This window comes from Emydura macquarii, unplaced genomic scaffold (genome assembly GCF_026122565.2).
Source record: "Emydura macquarii macquarii isolate MOO-44397 ecotype Brisbane River unplaced genomic scaffold, CSIRO-AGI_Emac_v2 contig_3506, whole genome shotgun sequence".
Lineage (NCBI taxonomy): Eukaryota > Metazoa > Chordata > Testudines > Chelidae > Emydura > Emydura macquarii.
Genome location: NW_027133643.1, coordinates 5,928,555 through 5,948,122, shown reverse-complemented (window position 1 = coordinate 5,948,122; position 19,568 = coordinate 5,928,555). Strand labels below are relative to the sequence as shown.

General features: G+C 45.9%; 1 protein-coding gene across 4 annotated transcripts in view; it reads right to left on the bottom strand.

Annotated features, from left to right (window-relative positions):
* Window positions 1-19,568, bottom strand: part of ACOT11 (acyl-CoA thioesterase 11) — a 100,848-nt gene that overhangs the window by 29,882 nt on the left and 51,398 nt on the right. For all 4 annotated transcript variants that reach the window (XM_067535504.1, XM_067535503.1, XM_067535505.1 and 1 more), the window contains 2 exons: window positions 11,454-11,643; window positions 6,171-6,240 (listed from right to left, as the gene is read on the bottom strand). In XM_067535504.1, coding sequence (XP_067391605.1) covers window positions 6,171-6,240; window positions 11,454-11,643 — 260 coding nt within the window. The remainder of the gene's footprint in view (window positions 1-6,170; window positions 6,241-11,453; window positions 11,644-19,568) is intronic.

Sequence of the window (19,568 nt, the reverse complement as noted above, 5' to 3'; positions counted from 1 at the left end):
AGACAAAGATCGCTACAGCTTACAGGCAGAAGAGCTATATATTGTTCGAGTTCAGTCCATGCTACCCACGTTCCTCTCCCACTTCACCATGTTTTACATGACGTATCTTTGGAGAAGATCCATGTGGCTGGCCCACAGGTCCTGGCAAGCATTGCACACACCCTGGCATAGCACATGTAATCAGGTGTCCTAGCGACTGGCTGCAGGGTCTGTAGCAGACTGCTAATTACATACGGCTTCCAGACTCTCGCCTTGATCTCACATGGGAGAGGCACACACTTTATTACGGAAGGTCCCGAGTTCTGGCTCCATCGATGAACAAGGGGGGCGTGTATGTATGTGGCCTCTGCTAACTATTTACGCAAAACAGACATCACCCCGAGGCAGGGAGCATGCCCGACGTTGGATCACACTAACTGTGACCATCACTTCCAAACATTTCCATCCCTCTCCGTTTGCAGCAGGAGTCTACTAGCCCTACAACAGAGAAGACACTGATTCCACAGCACCATTGCCAAAGTGGTTACTCTCGTTATTGGTCCAGAAGGGCCCCCTCATCCTTCTCTGACCCTTAGATGATGATATTATTAATCCCATTTATTACAGTGATGCTTAAGTGCCAATCAAGAAGGTGACTGGCGCTGTACAAACACAAAGCAGTAGAGGGTCCCTGCCCCAAGGATTAACCTCAATCCCTGGTTTCTGTGTGAGTTCCTGAGAACCTCTCAGCCCCTCTCCAGCCCAAATACCTCCTGGAAGTTATGCGATCTCTACTTGGAAGATCTCGTTTGGACTCCAACCCTCCTAGGAAAATGGCAAATCTCACACACTTGCTACCCCAGGCATCTAACAATCCTCATACTGCAGCACAGCAAGGGAGATTCCCAAAAGGGGCACCCAAACAAAACTGCCAACTTTTGTAGATTTCACTCATTTTCAGCTAATTAGTTTTTCATATAGGGATCTTTTCCCTGAATCTCTGTGGAGAAGCAGCAAGGGCAGGTCAGCGGGATTACCATAGAATCCAAATAGGTCCAAACTTAATGGGTTTTCCCTGAACGTTTGTAGAAACTCTTATTGGGAGATCTCCTAGTTGGCTCTGCTCTATTGGATGGAATTTTGCCTTTCTACCTAGCTGACAAGCAATGCAAGGCCTGAGCCTGGAAACAAATAGAAACAGAAGACTCCTTTCAGGAGGGCCGGGGAATCTCTCCCCACCCTCTTGGGTTTGGAACTTGTTCAGTCCTGGTTCATGCAGAGTAACCAGCCCAAGCGCTGCTCTGGAGAAAGGTGGCCAACTCCCATCAGCCACCGGGGCTGACAGGTTTAAACCAGGTTTGAGCTTGAAGCCTGCTCCCAGTGGTTGATGGGAGCTGAAGCGATCTATCTAGCTACCTTGGACCCAGTTGTGATGGATGGGAGAGAGAGATCTAACGGATACCTAGCTTCAGCACCGGTAAACTACAAAACTAAAAGGAAATATTCAAGCAAGATGAAACAAATGCCTGATGAATGTTTGTGGGACATGGCAAGAAGGAGTTGGATTTTTAAAGCTAATTTAACAATAAGTGGTTGAATCCAGAGGCTTCATTTAGTTACTTTAAGAAGCCCCAGACCAAGCGATAATATATATTCGGAAGACTGCACATTCCCATGGCATTCTATTTAACCAGCTGTCTACATAACAAGGGCCAGGTATAATTCCTAACCAACAGAAATAGGTGGCGCATTAAATGATGGCTTCTCAATCTTTGGAGCACAGACAGAGTGCAGAGGAATTAGTCTTCAAAATGAAATTATTTTAAACTCAATCACCTGGTCATTTTTCACTTTATCTCATCAAATAAATCAAGGTCCATTAACACAATTAGCAAAAGATTAGTGGGAGATTCCAAGAACACCAATCATTCTTTTTTAATGCTTCTCCCAAATTAGCATATCCCTTTATTAAGTTGATTTTTACTTCTATTGACTACTATCTTGCACTCGCTTTTGCTATAGATTTTAAACTGAATGGAGGACGAGTGAGAGATGTCAAAGTAATAACACACAAGACAGATATCCTCCATTTGTCCACTTAAAAGTTAGCATTATGAGCAGAGGCAAAGCCAGCTTGTAGGAACAATAGGGCTCTGTTTCTCATCTAGTCGATCCTGGATTTCTCTGCTGTGACTCAAACAAGAATGGCCTAGGAAATGGACCAGGATACTCCATTCATTTCACATAGGCCACCTGTCAGTAGCCAAAGTGGTAACTTTTATCACTATCAGCTAGGAAAGATTTGAACTATTGCCCAAGGGTGAAGGCTCCACAGCTAATCCCACTGCCTGAGCTATCTAGAGGTCATTTGTCTATATTTTATATACTGACAAAGCAACAAAAGCACAGTTGAATGTATGACATGTTTATGTTCTGTCTGGGGCTTTGTAACACTGAAAAGGTTTTGCCAAAAGGATTTTTCATCTGGTCCGCCTGTAATTAATCTCATACCACTGCATTATTGAACTAGCTTCCCTTTTGGATCTCTTTCTAATGGAAGAGACGGGTTTGATCTAGCTCATTACTACTTCACTAAGTTTTGCTGCTGGAGATCCTGCTCCAGCCACTGCGGGTTACTATTGAGACACGCTTTAAAAAAAAAAAGATTTCAAGGTTTGGTTTGGAAAGACATCCAAACAGGTGATTGAAAGTTCATCTCAAGGCTCAGCAGCGGAGCTTGCCGTCTCCAGAGAACAGACTGGTGTGAAATTTCTGATGCCACACCTTCTACTTCCTGTCAGATTGGAGGTACGGGTACCATCTATCCTCTGCCTTCCTGGGGACTCTGACTGGGTCAAGAATCAGAGGTACAGAGACATGCCCCCCAAAATGGGGTACATTATAAATGAAATTAATCAAAATAAGTCTCCAATAGGGTTTGGCCTGAGGTTTGGATCAAGGTTCAGGTCAGCTCTATCTGAATCAGTTTGCCCATCAAGAGACTGTCCATTAGCAGTTAATGTATCATAAGGATTTACGGCGGAGGTCTGACAGGACAGAAGGTGCAGGACTGCTGGATGTAGCCACTGCTTTCAGGAGCAGCAGGGCATTTACAGCCATAAGGATGGGTTATAGAATCCCAGAACTGGAAGGGACCTCAAGAGATTTTTCTAATCAAGTCCCCTGCACTCAAGGTCGGACTAAGTAATATTTAGACCATCCCTGACAGGTATTTGTCTAACTTGCTCTTAAAAATCACCAATGACGGAGATTCCACAGTCTCCCTAGACAATTTATTCCAGTGCTCAACTATCCTGACAGTTAGGAAGTTTTTCCTAATGTCCAGCCTAAACCTCCCTTACTGCAATTTAACCCCATTGCTTCTTGTCCTGTCCTCAGAGGTTAAGAACAACAATTTTTCTCCCGCCTCCTTCTAACAACCTTTTATGTACTTGAAAACTGGCATGTCCCCCCTCAGTCTTCTCTTCTCCAAACTAAACAAACCCAATGTTTTCCATCTTCACTCATAGGTCATGTTCTCTAGGCCTTTAATCGTTTGCGTTGCTCTTCTCTGGACTTTCTCCAATTTGTCCACATCTTTCCTGAAACGTGGCATGCAGAACTGGACACAATGCTCCAGTTTAAGCTTAATCAGTGCAGAGTAAAGCGGAGGAATTACTTCTTGTGTCTTGCTTACAGCACTCCTGCTAATACATCCCAGAATGTGGTCTGCTTTTTTTGCAACAGTGTTGCACTGTTGACTCATCTTTAGTTCGTGATTCACTATGACCCCAGATCCCTTTCTGCAGTACTCGTTTTTAGGCAGTCATTTTCCATTTTATATTGTGCAATTGATTGTTCCTTCCTAAGTGAAGTACTGTGCATTTGTCCTTATTGAGTTTAATAATATTTACTTCAGACCATTTCTCCAGTTTGTCCAGAGCATTCTGAATTTTAATTCTATCCTCCAAAGCACTTGCAACCCCTCCCAACTCGGTATCATCTGCAAACTTTATAAGTGTACTCTCTATGCTATTATCTAAATCATTGATGAAGATATTGAACAGAGCCGGACCCAGGACTGATCCCTGTGGGACCCCACTCAGTTTGTCCTTCCAGCTTGACTGTGAACTCCGGGTAACTACTCTCTGGGAATGGTTTTCCAGCCAGTTATGCACCCGCCTTATACATCTAGGTTGTATTTCCCTAGTTTGTTTATATGGGTAACTGGGTCAGTGTAACAAACTATCTGTAATGGTAAATACCATTCTGTGCACCTAAAGTAGCGTCTGACCGCCTTAGTTATAACAACTACAATAGTCTAGTGATGCCATGGAAGTCAGAAGAAAGATACGCAGTGAACTCACTGACTTGAAATTTTAAGGGGGCTCAAGGATATTGAGACGATATCTTGTACCCACATATCTCAAATCTACTGAGGGATAAATGTTGGCCTGACCTCCCAGATTGTATGTTCTCTTTAATAATGCAGTACCTGCAAATCACAGGTAGCATTAAATGCAGCATTAGAAACATTTCCAAGGAAATGGCATCTTGGCTTGCTTGCACTCAACGCTCAGAAACGTCACTGGAGCTGAAGTTATACATTCAGTGCTTTACAGAACCACACGCAAGGGGTACCAACTCTCTCACTGTAAGATTATGAATAAATCCACATGCAGTGCAGGACAGTATTTCATTCAACAAAGCTTCTGGAGACAGCAAGGATTTTAGAATCAAAAGTATTTCTTCACTTCTGGCTATACACTAGAACAGTGGCTCCCACCCATGGCCTGGGGGCCAAAAGGGGCCTGCGGAATCTTTCAAAGTGGCCCACCGCTCCCCTCCCACTGGCTGCAGAAGGGATCTGCTGCCTAAGGACCCAGGCGGAGCACATTGCTGTGGGACTACAAGACGAGTGCAGGCTCCTTGCTGCAGCTAAGGGGACAGGAGATCAGTGCTCCGCTCCCCCTGGCTGTAGCAGGGAGCACGCCAAAGCGCTCCACCTGGGTCCATGGGTGCTGGGGGCCCTGCTGGAGCCAGAAGGAGGGGAGCAATGATCTACAGAAGGGAGCCACTGCCTAGGGACCCAGGTGAAGCGCATGGGGCTACAGGACATGTGTGGTATCCCTGCTGCAGCCAGGGGGACGGGAGACCAGTGAGGACTCCTTCCATCTGACTGCAGTGGGAAGGGGCTGCTGGCAGAAGCTGGTGGTCCTGAAGGGCTGTAAAAATTATAACTGTGGCCCTCAAGCCAAAAAGATTGGGAACCACTGCACTATAATGTTACATTACTGCATGCCATTAAACAGCTTCAGTGTTCCACACCAGAGACAGCTGCATTTCACCGGCTGATGAAGCAATGATCCCAATATCTTCTTACTTACTCTTCCTGGGGTGTTGTCAGGTTTAGTTAATGGTTGTAAAGAAACTGGAGAACCTTGAATAAAAAGGCGCTACAGAGGTATTTATAGAGACTTTTCTTCAGGGCTATAAGCACTATGACTATGCTGCAAAACACAAAACAAAAAGCCCTCGCCCTGGCAGCAAGTCTCAAAACCGGGTCAGCTGATTTGGGCTCAAGCTAGGAGGCTAAAAATATTCATGTTCAACATTCCCGCTCAGGCTGGAGCCGGGGCTCTGCAATCCCGCAAGGAGGATGGGTCTCAGAGCCTGGGCTCCAACCCAAGTGGGAACATCCACATTGCTATTTTTAGCCACACAGCATGAGCTCAACTCAGCAGAGCCGGTTCTAAGACTCACTGCCGCAGTTGTTGGGATTTTCTTCGGCAGTGCAGATGTACCCTAAATCAAAAGGGGTTGCTTGAACAAGAAAGAGGAGCTGGGTTATGAGGAAAAAACAGGAGGATAACCAAGCCAGAGCCTCCAAAATGAACTAAACATCAATATTATTAGATAAGTAACATTACACTGTGCATTGTCAGGTCCCAGGAGGAATCTAGCCCTTGACATAGGTATAGTGCAGGTCAGATTTTGGGTTCAGAGCCAGTGTGTCTTAGATCCCCTCCCTTTCATTCATTAACTGGATTGGGCTGATGGGGTGTGGTTTATTTGTCCAGAACAGACGGGATAATTAACATTGTGTACAGACTCCAGGTCTTCAATATTTGCTGCATGCAGAAGAGGAAACTTTTTTCCAAGCCGGCAAGAGAGGAAAGCAAGGCATTTACCTAATCGTGTGCTCAAAATAGATATCATCCACAGAAGCCGTGACGCAGGGGCAGCCAGCATGTCTCTCAGCTAAAAAGGAGAACAAACCACATCAGTTACCTTCATACAATCAGGGCACCAAATAACTGGGCTTTTTCTGTTCTTGCAACTCTAGTTGCAGACTTCAGACAGACATAAGTAACCTGAGTCTCTGCATGGGACTCTGCGGATCCATGTTGTCCAGTATGTGTAGGACACCAGAGACTATATCTATGTTGAGGGTCACTGAAGGTTACATGAAGATGACCATTGTACTTCCCTTAATCAAAGGCTGTGTGTGTTTAACGTCAACCAGCACACAGATAACCTGTGTGATCTTTCCAGTCACACAAGCATACTGGTCCCTAGACACTAACTGATCAGATTAATGGAGCAGTTTTCTTAGCTGATTTTCCCCCAAGTCAGTCAGACAATATACATTGTAACAGTTAAACCAATTGTACCTTCTACTAAACAGATGCTACAAATTAGATCATATGTTTAAAGATTATCAGTTTGTCCTCAAGTCCTCACATTCTTGTCTATTGCTAGGATGTGTATTTACCCTATAAGCAATTTCTGGGTTGTTTGTATTTTAAAGACATGCGAGCTATACATTGGAAACGGTCGTGTTATCTCCTGTGGCTAGAAGATCTCCAAGAGAGTGGCTTCTATAAATACTAATACCTACCTCTCATATAGTGCTTTTCATCAGCAGATCTCAAAGAGCTTCATAAACTTGGTGTATTTATCCTCACAATACCCCTAGGAGGTAGGGAATTACTGTTATCCCCATTTTTACAGATGAAGAACTGAAGCACAGAGAGAGTAAATTACTTGCCGAAGGCCATACAGAAAGTCTGTGTCAGAACAGGGAATTGAACCTGGGGATCCCAAGTCCTAGGCAGTGCCCTAACCAAGGGACCATTCTCCCTGTAAAACTTTCTTGGAAGTGCAATCCCCAAACCAGAAAACCAGCTGCACAGCATCACGTATCAAGCTCTCGCCGACATTTTATTTAAAATCCAAACGCCCATTCAATTTTTTCAATTCAATTCATTTAAAACATCGTTTGATAAGGAAGCATGACAGCTGCTGCGACAGCACCTACAGCTGGACACTGCAGACAGCTAACCCACAGCAATAGTACAGTGACATCTGTCTCTCAGACACGCAGGGAGGCAATGGCACCATTTTGGCCTAGATGCATTTTCTAAGAGGGGTTCTTCAATCCTTTCCTTCTGCAGACCACTTCATAAGAACCTACCACAGACCCGCCACCCAGACCACATAGAAGAACTCTACTGGCATCAGAATCTCAATCCTAGAGCAAAGAGTTTCATTGGCCTAGGATCCTCCGGCATGCTAATCCGCCTGGGACCTCACTTCTTCTATTTCTGGGCAATTCCCATGAGGGCGGTTTGCCAGGATTTCCCTCCCCATCTCACTGCAACCGCACCCCAGCTCGCCTATCCCCCAATAAGTTGAAAACCCTTTCATGTAAAGGACTCGCCCCCTTTTATGGGCAGGGTAATCAATCGATGCGGTCTGTGGGGAAGGAGGGTGCCTTAAGATGAAGTCTTCCACAAGATTATTGGGTGGGGCCCACGCCATGGTTTCAATGGAACTGTTTTGCTGAATTGGCGTCAGAGAACTGGGAAGGGGGCAGTTCCGCCTAGTATTCCAGCTGGACAACATGGGGCCCACGCCATGTATTCCAGCTGGACAACATGGGGCCCACGCCATGTATTCCAGCTGGACAACATGGGGCCCACCCCATGTATTCCAGCTGGACAACATGGGGCCCACCCCATGTATTCCAGCTGGACAACATGGGGCCCACCCCATGTATTCCAGCTGGACAACATTTCTTCAGTGAAACCGTTTTCAAATGGAAAATGGCTTTTTGTCCCAAGTGAAAGTGGATCTAGTGGGAAAAACCAAAAATGGGGGGGGGGGGGGGAAGACCGGCACGGGACATTATTGCCAGTTCTACTTTCATCTTGGGGGGAGGGCAACCCCCACTTTGGCAAACACTGAACATTTTCCATTTCATCTGGCACTTTCCCCACAGACGACGTAGAACATTTTTTCAGCTGGCTCTGCCAAGCGCGACCTTGGATTACACTTCGCTTGGCAGAGCTGCAGCTAGTGGGATCACTACATCAGCTGGGTCTGAGTTTACCCTAAAGCAGCGGTTCTCCGGCCTTCCAGATTACTGTGCCTCCGTTCAGGAGTAACGCGTATTCCAAGCGTCACCTCACTTAAAAACGACGGGCTTAGAAAATCAGGCCTAAAGACACACACCAAAAAAAAAAAAAAAAAAAAAAAGTGTCCCAGCCCGCTACTGCTGAAAAATGGCTTGCGTTCTCATTTTTACCATAGCGTTATAAAATACATCGATTGGCATATAAATATTGTACTTGCAGCTCAGCGTGTGGTATTTAGAGCTCTATAAACAAGTCATTGCCTGGGTGAAATTTGAGTTTGTACTGAATTCGCTAGTGCTGTTTATGTAGCCGGCTGTAAAACTAGACAACTATCTAGAGGAGTTGATGTACACCGTGGAAGAACTCTGCGTGCCCCCAGGAGTACGTACATCCCGGCTGAGAACCTCTGCCCTAAAGCCAGGGCCGCCGTTCGACTCACTGGGGCCCGCGCCCTGCTGCCAAGGGCTGAAGCTAAAGTCTAAGCCCGGAGTGGGGGGTTTGGTCTGCAGCTTCAACCCCACACGGTGAGCGTGGGGGGGAGGGTCATGTAGTAATTTTTGTTGTCAGAAGGGGGTCATGGTGCAATGAAGTTTGAGAACCACTGCCCTAAAGAAATCCCGGTGGCTGGAGGGGTTACCTGGAGCTGGAGAACTGGAGTTCACAGCTACACACTAGGAGACCAGCGCTTGGTACCTTCTTGCTATCTGCTAAGTGCTAGTCTCTCTTTTTAAGTCTGCTACTCCACCCCGTACTCCCAAGACGATTTTTATTGCACCCAAGTGCTACTCATTTGCTGGAAAGGGCACAGCTGCTTTAGAAATATCTTTCCTTTAGATTTGGTACAGAGAAGGTCTACATTTAACAATGCTGTTCTTTATCAGATCCATTCCCTACGGGGTTTTGCCTGCCTGCCACCTTGCAGCATGGTCAAGTGGATAAGGCCCTGAACTTGGAATTGGCAAACATAGTTCTATTCCCACCTCTGCCACAGAGCTGCAGTTTGACCTTGGGCAAATCATTTTCCTCCTCTGTGCCTCCATCTGTAAAGAGAGGGTAATAATACTTCTCTCTCTCTTACATGTGTTGGGAAGCTAGAATTCATTAGTGTTTATGAAATGCTGGGATATAACAGTGATATGTCACTAAATAATTAAAATAGTTTCCTCCAGACATGGAGTGTGCTTGTGAAATAGACTAGCTATAAAATAGTGATAAAATTGACTAGTGAGCAAAGGAGCTGCTAAATCAGTCCTTCCTGAAAACTGCCACCTCAGTGGCCATTACCAAAAAAAAAAAAAAACACAGGGAAAATGAATGATACATTGAAATAACCCCAGAACCAAGCATCACAAAACCCAGTACCTGGAAATATTTAGAGCTGTCCTGCAAAAGATGCTGGCAGACCAGTTGCCAGCTCATGCCAAGGATCCTGGGCCTCAATTGAACAGACAAATGCATAGCTGGGAACCAGACTGGCTCACCCGTATTACCATTGTTGAAATAGGTATTAGATTCATAAAAATGTGTTTAGACTTCATGAAATGCTTGGAAATTGCTGCATGAATTAATCTCACTTATAATATCCGTATCCCATGTTATAAGGTAAATATTTAAGAGTTTGTTCTGAAACTGTACACCCCACAGTCAAGAGAGAAGTATTACCAAGTATGCCCCAGGAGGTGTTCTCTACTGCCCAACAATAGAAAGCCCATAGACACCAGACAAACCACCATGGAACATGAAAGAACAAAAGGCTTTGTTAATTGCTCCTCTTATACCCATGAAGAGGAGACATGCACATGGACTCATCCCATCAGCTTGAACTCTGGGAGAAGGGTATAAAAATCCCCAACAAGAAGAAACTGTATTTTTATGCTGCTTGAAGTCTAAGGGGCAAGGATTATTAGGCATAAGCAAAAGATCCCCAGTACTTGGCCTGGGTACCTCTAAAGGACATATAGAGTTTATTACAGAAGCTTCTACTACCTTTTCGTACCTAAGACTAATACATGTGTGTGTTCGTTTACCTGCTTTAACCTTGTAACTCACTCATTTCTTTTTTTAGTTAATAAATCCTTAGTTAATTTATTACAGGATTGGCTACAAGAATTGTCTTTGGTGTGAAATCTATGGTGCAATTGACCTGGGGTAAGTGACTAGTCCTTTGGGATTGGGATTAACCTGAATATTCCTGTGTTTTTTGGTATAAGGGGCAGTCTATCACAAAGGCAAGATACACCAGAGGACCCAAGGGGACTGTCTGAAACTCCATGGTTAGGCTGTTACAAGGCCTGAGGATTTTATACTTGATACTTGGTTGGAGAAATTTAAGGACAGAATTCCAGTTTGGGGTTTGTAGCCGTGAGGCTGGTATTCACGCTTTTGAGCCACTGCAGACAACTTGACAGGCACACTCCTGTATTAGCCAGGAAATGGACTGTACCTTCTAATGGCAGGAACAAATCCGCTGCTGTTCCTGCGTATTCTCTTTATAAATCACATTGCCTCTATTGATACTTGATCCGATGAAACTCCTGTAGCAAAGGCTTTAGCTCTCTGAGTAATATATTTAGGCTGTCCCCTCTCAGAGGTACCCTGTCCACGACAGCCTCCATTCGTATAGATGGAGCTCTTAGGACCCCATCAGAGGGGCAGGCAGGAGAGGGAGTTGGGGGAAGGAAGATCTCACATGACCCATTTGAAGACAAGCCAGGGAGATGGTACCATGGCGGTGTCCCACAGATGTTCAGACCAAGTACTGAACAGATCAGTAGTGAGGTACCTGTGAATAGAAATCTGTGACCAGTTATTAAAAGGTTACATCCTTTATTCTGGGCCATACTTGTTCTCCAGTCTCTGTAGAGAAAGGAGAGGGTACGTCGGCTAATTTTGTGGCCAACAGGAAGGCCGAGTGAAAGAAAACAAGGGGGTGGGCAATGCACAAAAGGTGGTTCAGATCAGAACCGGCCTGGCCCACCTTAAGAGCAGCCCTGAAGCCCCGAGCTAGCCCCGCAGGTGTTTCAGCGTGCGGCCCGTGGGCCGCCCAGCACTTACCGGAGAGGCAGGCTGTGGTATCAATCCACTTCAGCAGCTGCCCGATGCTGAGCTCACTCCGATGGTTTGTGTGGCACGGCAGCACCAGCTGGCTCATCTGCACCTCGGTGGGATTGCGGTTCCGCTCCCCGCGCTCCATGGCCAGCACCTGATCAGCCGGGGAACCAGCAGGCAGCGCAGACGCCGAGCCCTAGCGGGGAGAACACACATGGGACTCAGCCCTGGCGGCAGCGAGCAGAGGCCTGGCCACCACCTGCCGCACGCCATGGCCCCACATGGGTTTGCAGAGAGGCAGGAAGGGCTCCGGCCATCTCACGCTAGGTGCTTTGGAGAGAGGGACTCGCTTCCCAGGCTCCCCTGAGAGAGGAACCCTCTGATCGCCCCTGAAGGCTCAAGGCTGGGCAGACCCCATGTCACTGAGAATCGCTTGCAAGGCTTTGGGCTAAGACATGATCTCCTATCCCAAGGCATCGGGGGGAGCCGCCGCATGAATGCACGCAATGGGCCAGGTCCAAAGCAAGATTCTCTTTTCCCATTAGCCTCGGGGGAGGAGCGCGCCACGCTCGGCTCAGCTGGAATGCAAAGGCTGGGAGCGTCAAAGGCGCTCATGGGGCTTAAGCCCTCAATTCCCCAGGGACATTGACATTCCATGGAACTGAGATCCAGCTCCCTTTCAAAATCCCTCCCAAAGCGTGGCTTGACCAGGAAAAAAAAACCAAAAACATCTGTGTAAAAGCAGCACCTTCTTACATGTGCATGTGCGTGCATCTGAGTCAGATCCCCCCTCACCTTACTGGCAAAAAAACCATTTCTCCTTTTGGTTAGCACAGCTGAGCCAGTGCAGACAGGGAGAGTGGACAGCATCTGGTTCTGCCTTGGGCATCGTGAGTTATTTTTAGAGAACCAAAAGGTGCCACCTGGTTCTCAGCCCCAAAGAACTCAGAGTCCAGGGTAGGCAACATTGTCAGTGAAGTTCCAAACGAAGAATCTTCACTGCTGGAGATGGGGCTAGGTCAAGCCACCAACTGGATTTGGCCCCAGACTGCCCCAGTGTGGTGTGGTGGTGACTGGTGGGGTTTTGGTTCCGGCCCAGATCTAGTTGCCCGGCAGGAATTGGAAGTAGAGCTGGTGAGAAAATAGTTTCTTCTTTTCTCCCATGAAAAGTTTCACCAACAATGAAAACCAAAATATTTTGATTCACAATGGCACCTTGGGGCTGTTATTGTCCCATCATATGCCAGGGCCAAGGACTCCTGACACACTTTTCTCCTCTCACCAAGAGCAGGCCTAGTCCAGCCAGAGAGATAATCCCATAAAGGAGAACAAGCACATGAGGCACCGCAGCGCCATTTTAAAATCAGAATATTTCAGTTACCAGTCAAAATATTTCAGTTTTCAGTATAGCAATGAAATCTCTCCACGGAAAGCTGACACTTCTTGGAAAAAATATCATTTAATCAAAAACCCAATATTCTGTTTAAAAAAAAACAAACAAACCGTTTGGATGGAAAATTTTCCACCATCCTTCTTTTAATTCAGAAAGAATATGGCCTGGTTTTCAGATCACAGGCTGTTCGCAAGGCTACCCACTCCAGTACTCTGATACAGTGTTCCATGATTAAATACAGACCCTACATTGCCCTGCCTGTCTTCAGTCAGACTGATAGAAACAGCAGCAACTCATGCAGTCCTTTACTCCACTTACTAGGTACAATATTTGAGCCCCGGGCTCTTTGAAACATGATACATTCCACACCTTTAACGAACAAGATAGCGCGTTGCTATTCTCGGACTAATCCTACTTCCGCAGACTTAGTGTTTTGCTAGCCTGATTCTCCATAGATCAGGACCTTTCTACTTCCCCATTTGTCTGGTTGCTTTGGCTTTACGCAAACTGAAGGTCTCTGACTCATGAAGTCAAATGTGTTCCTGGGTGCAAACTCCAAATAAAAGGACACTAACCTAATAACTTCCAGGCAGAAGTGATTTATTTATTTACCTTGTTGTTGCATGTTTTCTAGTAAATAAAGCACAAAGCAATAGGGCAGAGAGGAAAAGAAAACAATTAAAAAAATTGGAAACTGATTGTAAAGCTGCAAAAAACAGTAGAGGCAGGTTCAGGAAATGCATTTTTTAAACTGACTAGACAACTGTGCGGTGTCCTTGTAGATCAGTGGAATTACACCAGGGATGAACTTGACCCCGATGAGTAACTGACCAGACACCAGTCTAGATTTTGTTCCCGAACTTTCTTCTTCTTTCTGAGCTGGCAGCATCTCTCTTTACACAAAGCTCTTGTTGTAGCAGCTGCTCTTCCGTATGGTCTGCAGACAACGTTTAAACAGTTTTGTTCTCAAAATTAAGCCTTCTCTCTTGAAACATCCCTGTCCTTTTGGGCTCGGCATAGCTGAACGCAGCATGGTCTCGCAAAGCAGCTTTACCCTCCTCTACTGCATTTCTAATAGGGCAGCTCCGTTTCCATAGCTACTGCTATAAGACGTTCCAGAAATGGTTCAATTCTCAGGTTAGAGATTATAATGTGTGTCAAGTACATTTATATGAAAATATCACACCATCACCCCCTGAACTGGATTCCAGGTCCTCCACTAGCCACAGAGCACTGCATGATCACTGCGTTCAGTGGAATTCACAAGCCTGAGCGTTACATACCACGAGGACTTCAGCTTTTGTTAACTTGTTGAATCTTTTTTTTTTTTTTAAAGAAAAAGAAAAAACAAAAAAATCCAAACCTGCTAGTCCATTTTGTGATTTCCCAATCTCCCCATGCTAGCAGCATGCCAGGAGACGTCTATTTTTAGAAGTCAGCCTTAAAGTTACACACCAGCCAATCAATCATTGTCCAAGACCTATGATGGAGAGTGAGCAGTTTGTCTCTCTGCAGAGCCTCCCTCTTTTTACTGGCTCTTGTTTTGCTATACCTATAGGAAATAAACTGATCACCCATAGGCACAGAGAACAAATTCCCTACTCCTACACTAACTCTCACACTGATAGAGCATTGGACTGGCCAGGTATATTATGGAGAATTTATGCCTTTGGTATTGGCTACAGCAGAAGCATGACACAAGAGTAGGACCAATGACCTGCTCCTGTTTGACAACGCCTCTGTTCCTGACAACTACGCAATCCACAAATCACCTGGCATTATCCTGCCATGCCAGGAGTGAAGAATCCCTGTGATTAAATTACAGCATGCTGCACAGGACAAGGTTTATGAGTAGCTACCAGAGCCACAGAGCCCGGCAGTCTGCAAGGTTATCTGGATGGTGAGCAGGGAAGCTGGATGCCATTGCAACTGAAATACAAGATCATCTCCGTGGCCACAGTATTTATTAAGCATTTTTATGACATTTCGAGACAGGCAGAATGGTCTGGATTAAAAGAGGAAGCTCAAACCAGACTCCGAGGTTCAAAAAAAAACCCAAACTTCAATTAACATTTCCCCCCCCCACCCTTGACTCCCATTTATCATTCTGTACTCCTGGGAGACAGCCAGTGCCAGAAGCAAAAGTTCCACCAAAAATACCACGAGAAAGGTTGTTCTTGCTTTATTTCTGGCCCTTCTGAAAGCTTGAAGCCCTGGGAATCTCAGCCAGCCTAATCATGTGAGATTTCCAGACTCAAGAGCTTTTTGGAAGAGAATCTAGGTCAGCATTTGCAAACTCCGTTGCCTAAAGTTAAGTGCAGGAATAAGTGGCCTGATTTGCAGAGATGCTAAGTGCCCGCAGCTCCCCTTTGAAATCAGTGAAAGTTGTGGGTGCTCAGAGCCTTTGGAAGAAGAGCCAGTCAGGCCACTTATTCCAGGGCCTCGTTTTATGCTCTTGAGTTTGGGAACTCTAACCTATGGATTTAAGTGCCTAAATAGGGAGTCAGATACTGAATGCTGGGCACCCAACTCTGAAAATTATGATCGCAGACTTTTGGGGGCTTCTGAGAACCAAGGCCTGCAAGGTTCACTCAGCAGTTCTCTTTGCTCTGCTTCGGTGACCAGGACGTTTACATGGATTTAAGTTTGCTACCTGGAAGAATTCACAATCCCCTTGTTTTGGTTTGGTTTTGGATGGACTCAGTCTTAGACCTGCATGGAGAAAACTGTTCTTTAGGTGAGTTATACCCAGGAATGCTTTTCTCACCTGCATAAGCATTTGCAACATATACAGATTCTCAAAAGGACTGCCCCATTCTCAAACGATCTAGCATCTGGGCTTCAGCCCCTCCCGTAAAATCCTCAGACATACACACATTCACACACAAGACAGACCCCCATCCGCCCTCCTCCACATCTCCCAAAAGATCATTTTGCTTTCCGGGCCCCTAACAGATCAACATAGCTTCATTTGAACCTGGCATCTCGCCCTCTAGATGTTGGATTTTTATACTGTACCTCAAGGAACGGTTTGCAGTAGCTGTGAACACGAGAAAATCTGCCTCTTACAGCAGGCAGCTAAGATGTGCATTTGTGCACAGCCATGTTTTCATGTAGGGAATGAAGCTGCTAACCTGTAAGTCTGCAAGATGCAAGCCAAAAAACGTGTCACATGAGACCGATGGGATTCAGATTTAGACCAGGCTACCGTGGGTACAAAGTGAATTGGGGCAAGACGACAGCAGCAGATGTCAAGAGCAGGCAGTTTGTTACTGTCTGGGAGGGATGTGACAAGTCTCTCCCATCACAGAGCTGGCTAGACTAGCGCCCTGCATTGGAGGAATGCACATGATTTTTCTGACTCCTGTGCACTCTCTCCACAAGGGCAGCAGAAGGCACGTGAGGAAGGAGCACACTGAAGGTGTAACGGGGACCGCAGGAAGAGAGCAGCAGAGCGATAGTGTGGGAAGAGAAGAACAGCACAGAAGTGGGTATAGTTAAGCACTTCCCCCTACTTCCTAGCTCATTGACGATAGCACATTATCATGGGTTGCAGTGAGACTCCTGGATATGGATTGCCACATTCTGCCCACATATATTTTTACATCGGCCTTGTGCTTCCCTCATTTTACCCATCATGCCATGCTTACTGCAGAGTATTTCTTAACTCATGACTACTACGGTTGCAGGTTTATCTGATCCAACCCTTGAATACTTTCTGCTAACAGCCCTCAAGGGCTATACGGTCCCGGCACTTGAGACACAGATTAGAAGGATACACACTCTCTCAACTGGAAGCTGGAAAATCCTCAATAAGAAGCCCTCTCTCTAAAATAATGGTGCCCACCTCCCCAAATGGGGAGAGTGCCAGGGCTGAATTAGGTCACACATTAAATCAAAAAAATCAAATCCAAGGTCTGATTAAGTTTTGTGGGGCAGTGGGCGGCCCAAGGAGTCAAAAATGAAGCAATGACCCTCAGAACTGTCACGCACCTCACCAATCTTGTACCAGCGTCACAAGGAGCTTGCTGCAAGAGCCAGGCTACTCTGTGGCCTAGGGAGGAAGTTTCCTCCAAAAAAACCCATGCCCAGCTCCTGAAGAACTCCAAGTGCAGGAATCACCGGAACCCCCTGGGACTAGGAAGGAGGTTTTGGGTCACTGGAAGACGTTTCACTCAGTACAGAGTACTCCTATCTGCAGGAACGTAAATAGTTACTAGATAACATGCTGGGAAACGGGGCTCAAGAACACACAGGATTATTCTTTGGTTTTGCAGGTTCAAGGAAACTTATTGTGCACTGCAAATACCTTCCTTGGGCTCTTTACAGCAGTTAACAGTTACCCAAAACATTTAACTCCCAGCAAAAGCCATCATGCTCCAAAATTATGTATCACCAAAAAAGAGCTTATATACATTAGAATACAAGTTTGTTTGCTCTGTGCTCACACCAGCCGTCAATGGAAAAATTCCCACCGATTTTAGTGGGCATTGGATTAAGTTGGCAGTGCATTTCATTACAAATTACTGATCATTCAATCTGAAAGCCAGCCACGCCACATTCAGCGTTTAGTTCCATATGCAACGTGAGTTGCATGATAAAAAACTATGGCTTTTCTGGGCACCAGGATATCACCACTAGCAGTAGAGAGAGGATGGCCAAGGAAAGTATCCTCGTCATAGTTTATCCTAATAGTTTATCACATTTGAAATGGAAGTTACTGAGGGACCGTGAACGTGGAACATCCACCCCAAGGGCTTCTTTTCCAAAGTCACTTTTCAGAGCAGAACGACGACACTATAACACACGCGGGCTTGCGGCAGAAGGCAAGCAAAGTGCATATGGTGATCGGTGTAAAATCCTAGTGCATGTTTTTCAGCAAAGGTAATTTCTGCAAACTGGCAAGCCAGTTGTGATTGAAGTTCACTGCCATGAAAGTACATAAGAGATTCATTTTACCGCCTGCCGCAGCCCTGTGGGAAAAAAACCCCAGCAGAATGCATTTCTGCTGTAGATCTGTAAACTTGATTGCAATCCTCACCCTGACAATCATCGTGGGCTGCCACACCACTAAGAGGTGAAGCAGGGGACAACACAGATCATTGCACGCGCTGTAATAAAGCCTGAGATTAGCTATTTCCCTAAAGAGATGGGAGAGGTTTGAAGGAAAGCATCAGCTAAGTTCAGATAAATACCAGGTAAACCTAGAAGTAGCTGGAGAGTGGTCAGAAGCCCTAACTACAACACAATGTTTCCTGTGACCCAAACAGCTTTCATGAGATGAATTCGTGGAAGCGATTTCAAGGAACAGGTGCCATGCCCCCTCCAGCACAAACATGTATTTGAACGGCAACTGTTTATTAACACAATATCCCACCTATACAGGCTCCAAGTGACCAGAGAGTCGATCTTGAATAACAAGGCAGGACACACAGAAATTTGGAATGATGTGTAGGGGCTTTAGGTTCCCACGTTAGAGATGGCCAGAGCTGTTCTTCAACTGGCTATATAGGTTACTATTCAGCCCTGGAGACACATTCTCCACCCACACAAGTGTTGAGTATGCTGCCCGCCCACACACCCACACCTCAGTCCTTTCTGGTCCCAGAGAAGGGGAATCAAATGCGTATCTTATGGTAACAGCATTCTACCTTAGTAGTGCAGCCAGAAGCAACTGGAGTCGGAGAGAGAGAGAGAGAGATCTTCATTATACGTGGACTAGCTCCAAAGGTTGTATGAAAAATATCCAGTGAGTAGCTTCCTTTAGAGAAAAGTGCTCTCTCATAACTAACCAAGGAACAAGGCAAAAATCTTGGATGCATTTACATTCGGCTGCAATTCATTGGAAATGTTCATCATTTGTGCCTGAAGAACCTGAGTACATAGCGTTCTACAGCAACATTTGTGTAACGAAAGGGGCTGGAGACCTTGGCACAGCCCCGGGGATGGCTATGGATATTAGATCTTTTTTTACATTTAAAAATACTTGCTATTTGGCACATCCAAAGACAAACTATTGGCCCTTCAGACACATTTTTGTGAACCTCAGGGATAAACCATTCCAGGCAGGGATGAATCAGCAGAACAGATGACTGCCTCAAAGGCAATGAAGTCACCACAAACTTCCCTTCCATTTGGTGCTGACCACGTTGTAACCCAGGGCTCTCAGGAGCCCATCCCAGCACATCATGGACACGCAGTCCGGTGAGTGTCAGTGGTAGGCAGGCAGACAGTTGCTTGAGTATTTGTCAGTTGTTCAAAGAGGATTGATGTTCGCAGCCTAATCCTCCCTGGTTGTCGAGGAGATGCATAACTGAGGCCCTGAGTCTGCTAGGGGGATCCAGTGTGCTCAGCTGATCTCTGCCTTCTTTCTTGTAGCCCCCAAACGACTATCAGAAGCTGGCATTTAAAGCAGCATTTCTTCAATTCAGAGACTGACTCAAGGGGGTGGATCCCTGCCAGGGAAAGCATGAGCAACATCAGGGTGGAGGAACTGGAAGGAGATCAGTTTGTGATCTGCTGACCAGTATAAAAGATTTAGAGAGTCCTAAGTGGAAATAACCCAGCAAGAGAGAAAAAGCAGAAGCCTGTGCTCATATATTTGAAAGAGACTAACAAAATGCAGTTTTCTTTGGAGGAAAGAGTAGAAGAGATTCCGTGTTATAAAGGTAACCTGCGAAAGATACATGAGCACTGAGCCAAGCAGAGATCTGTGGCAAGTGTTTCCA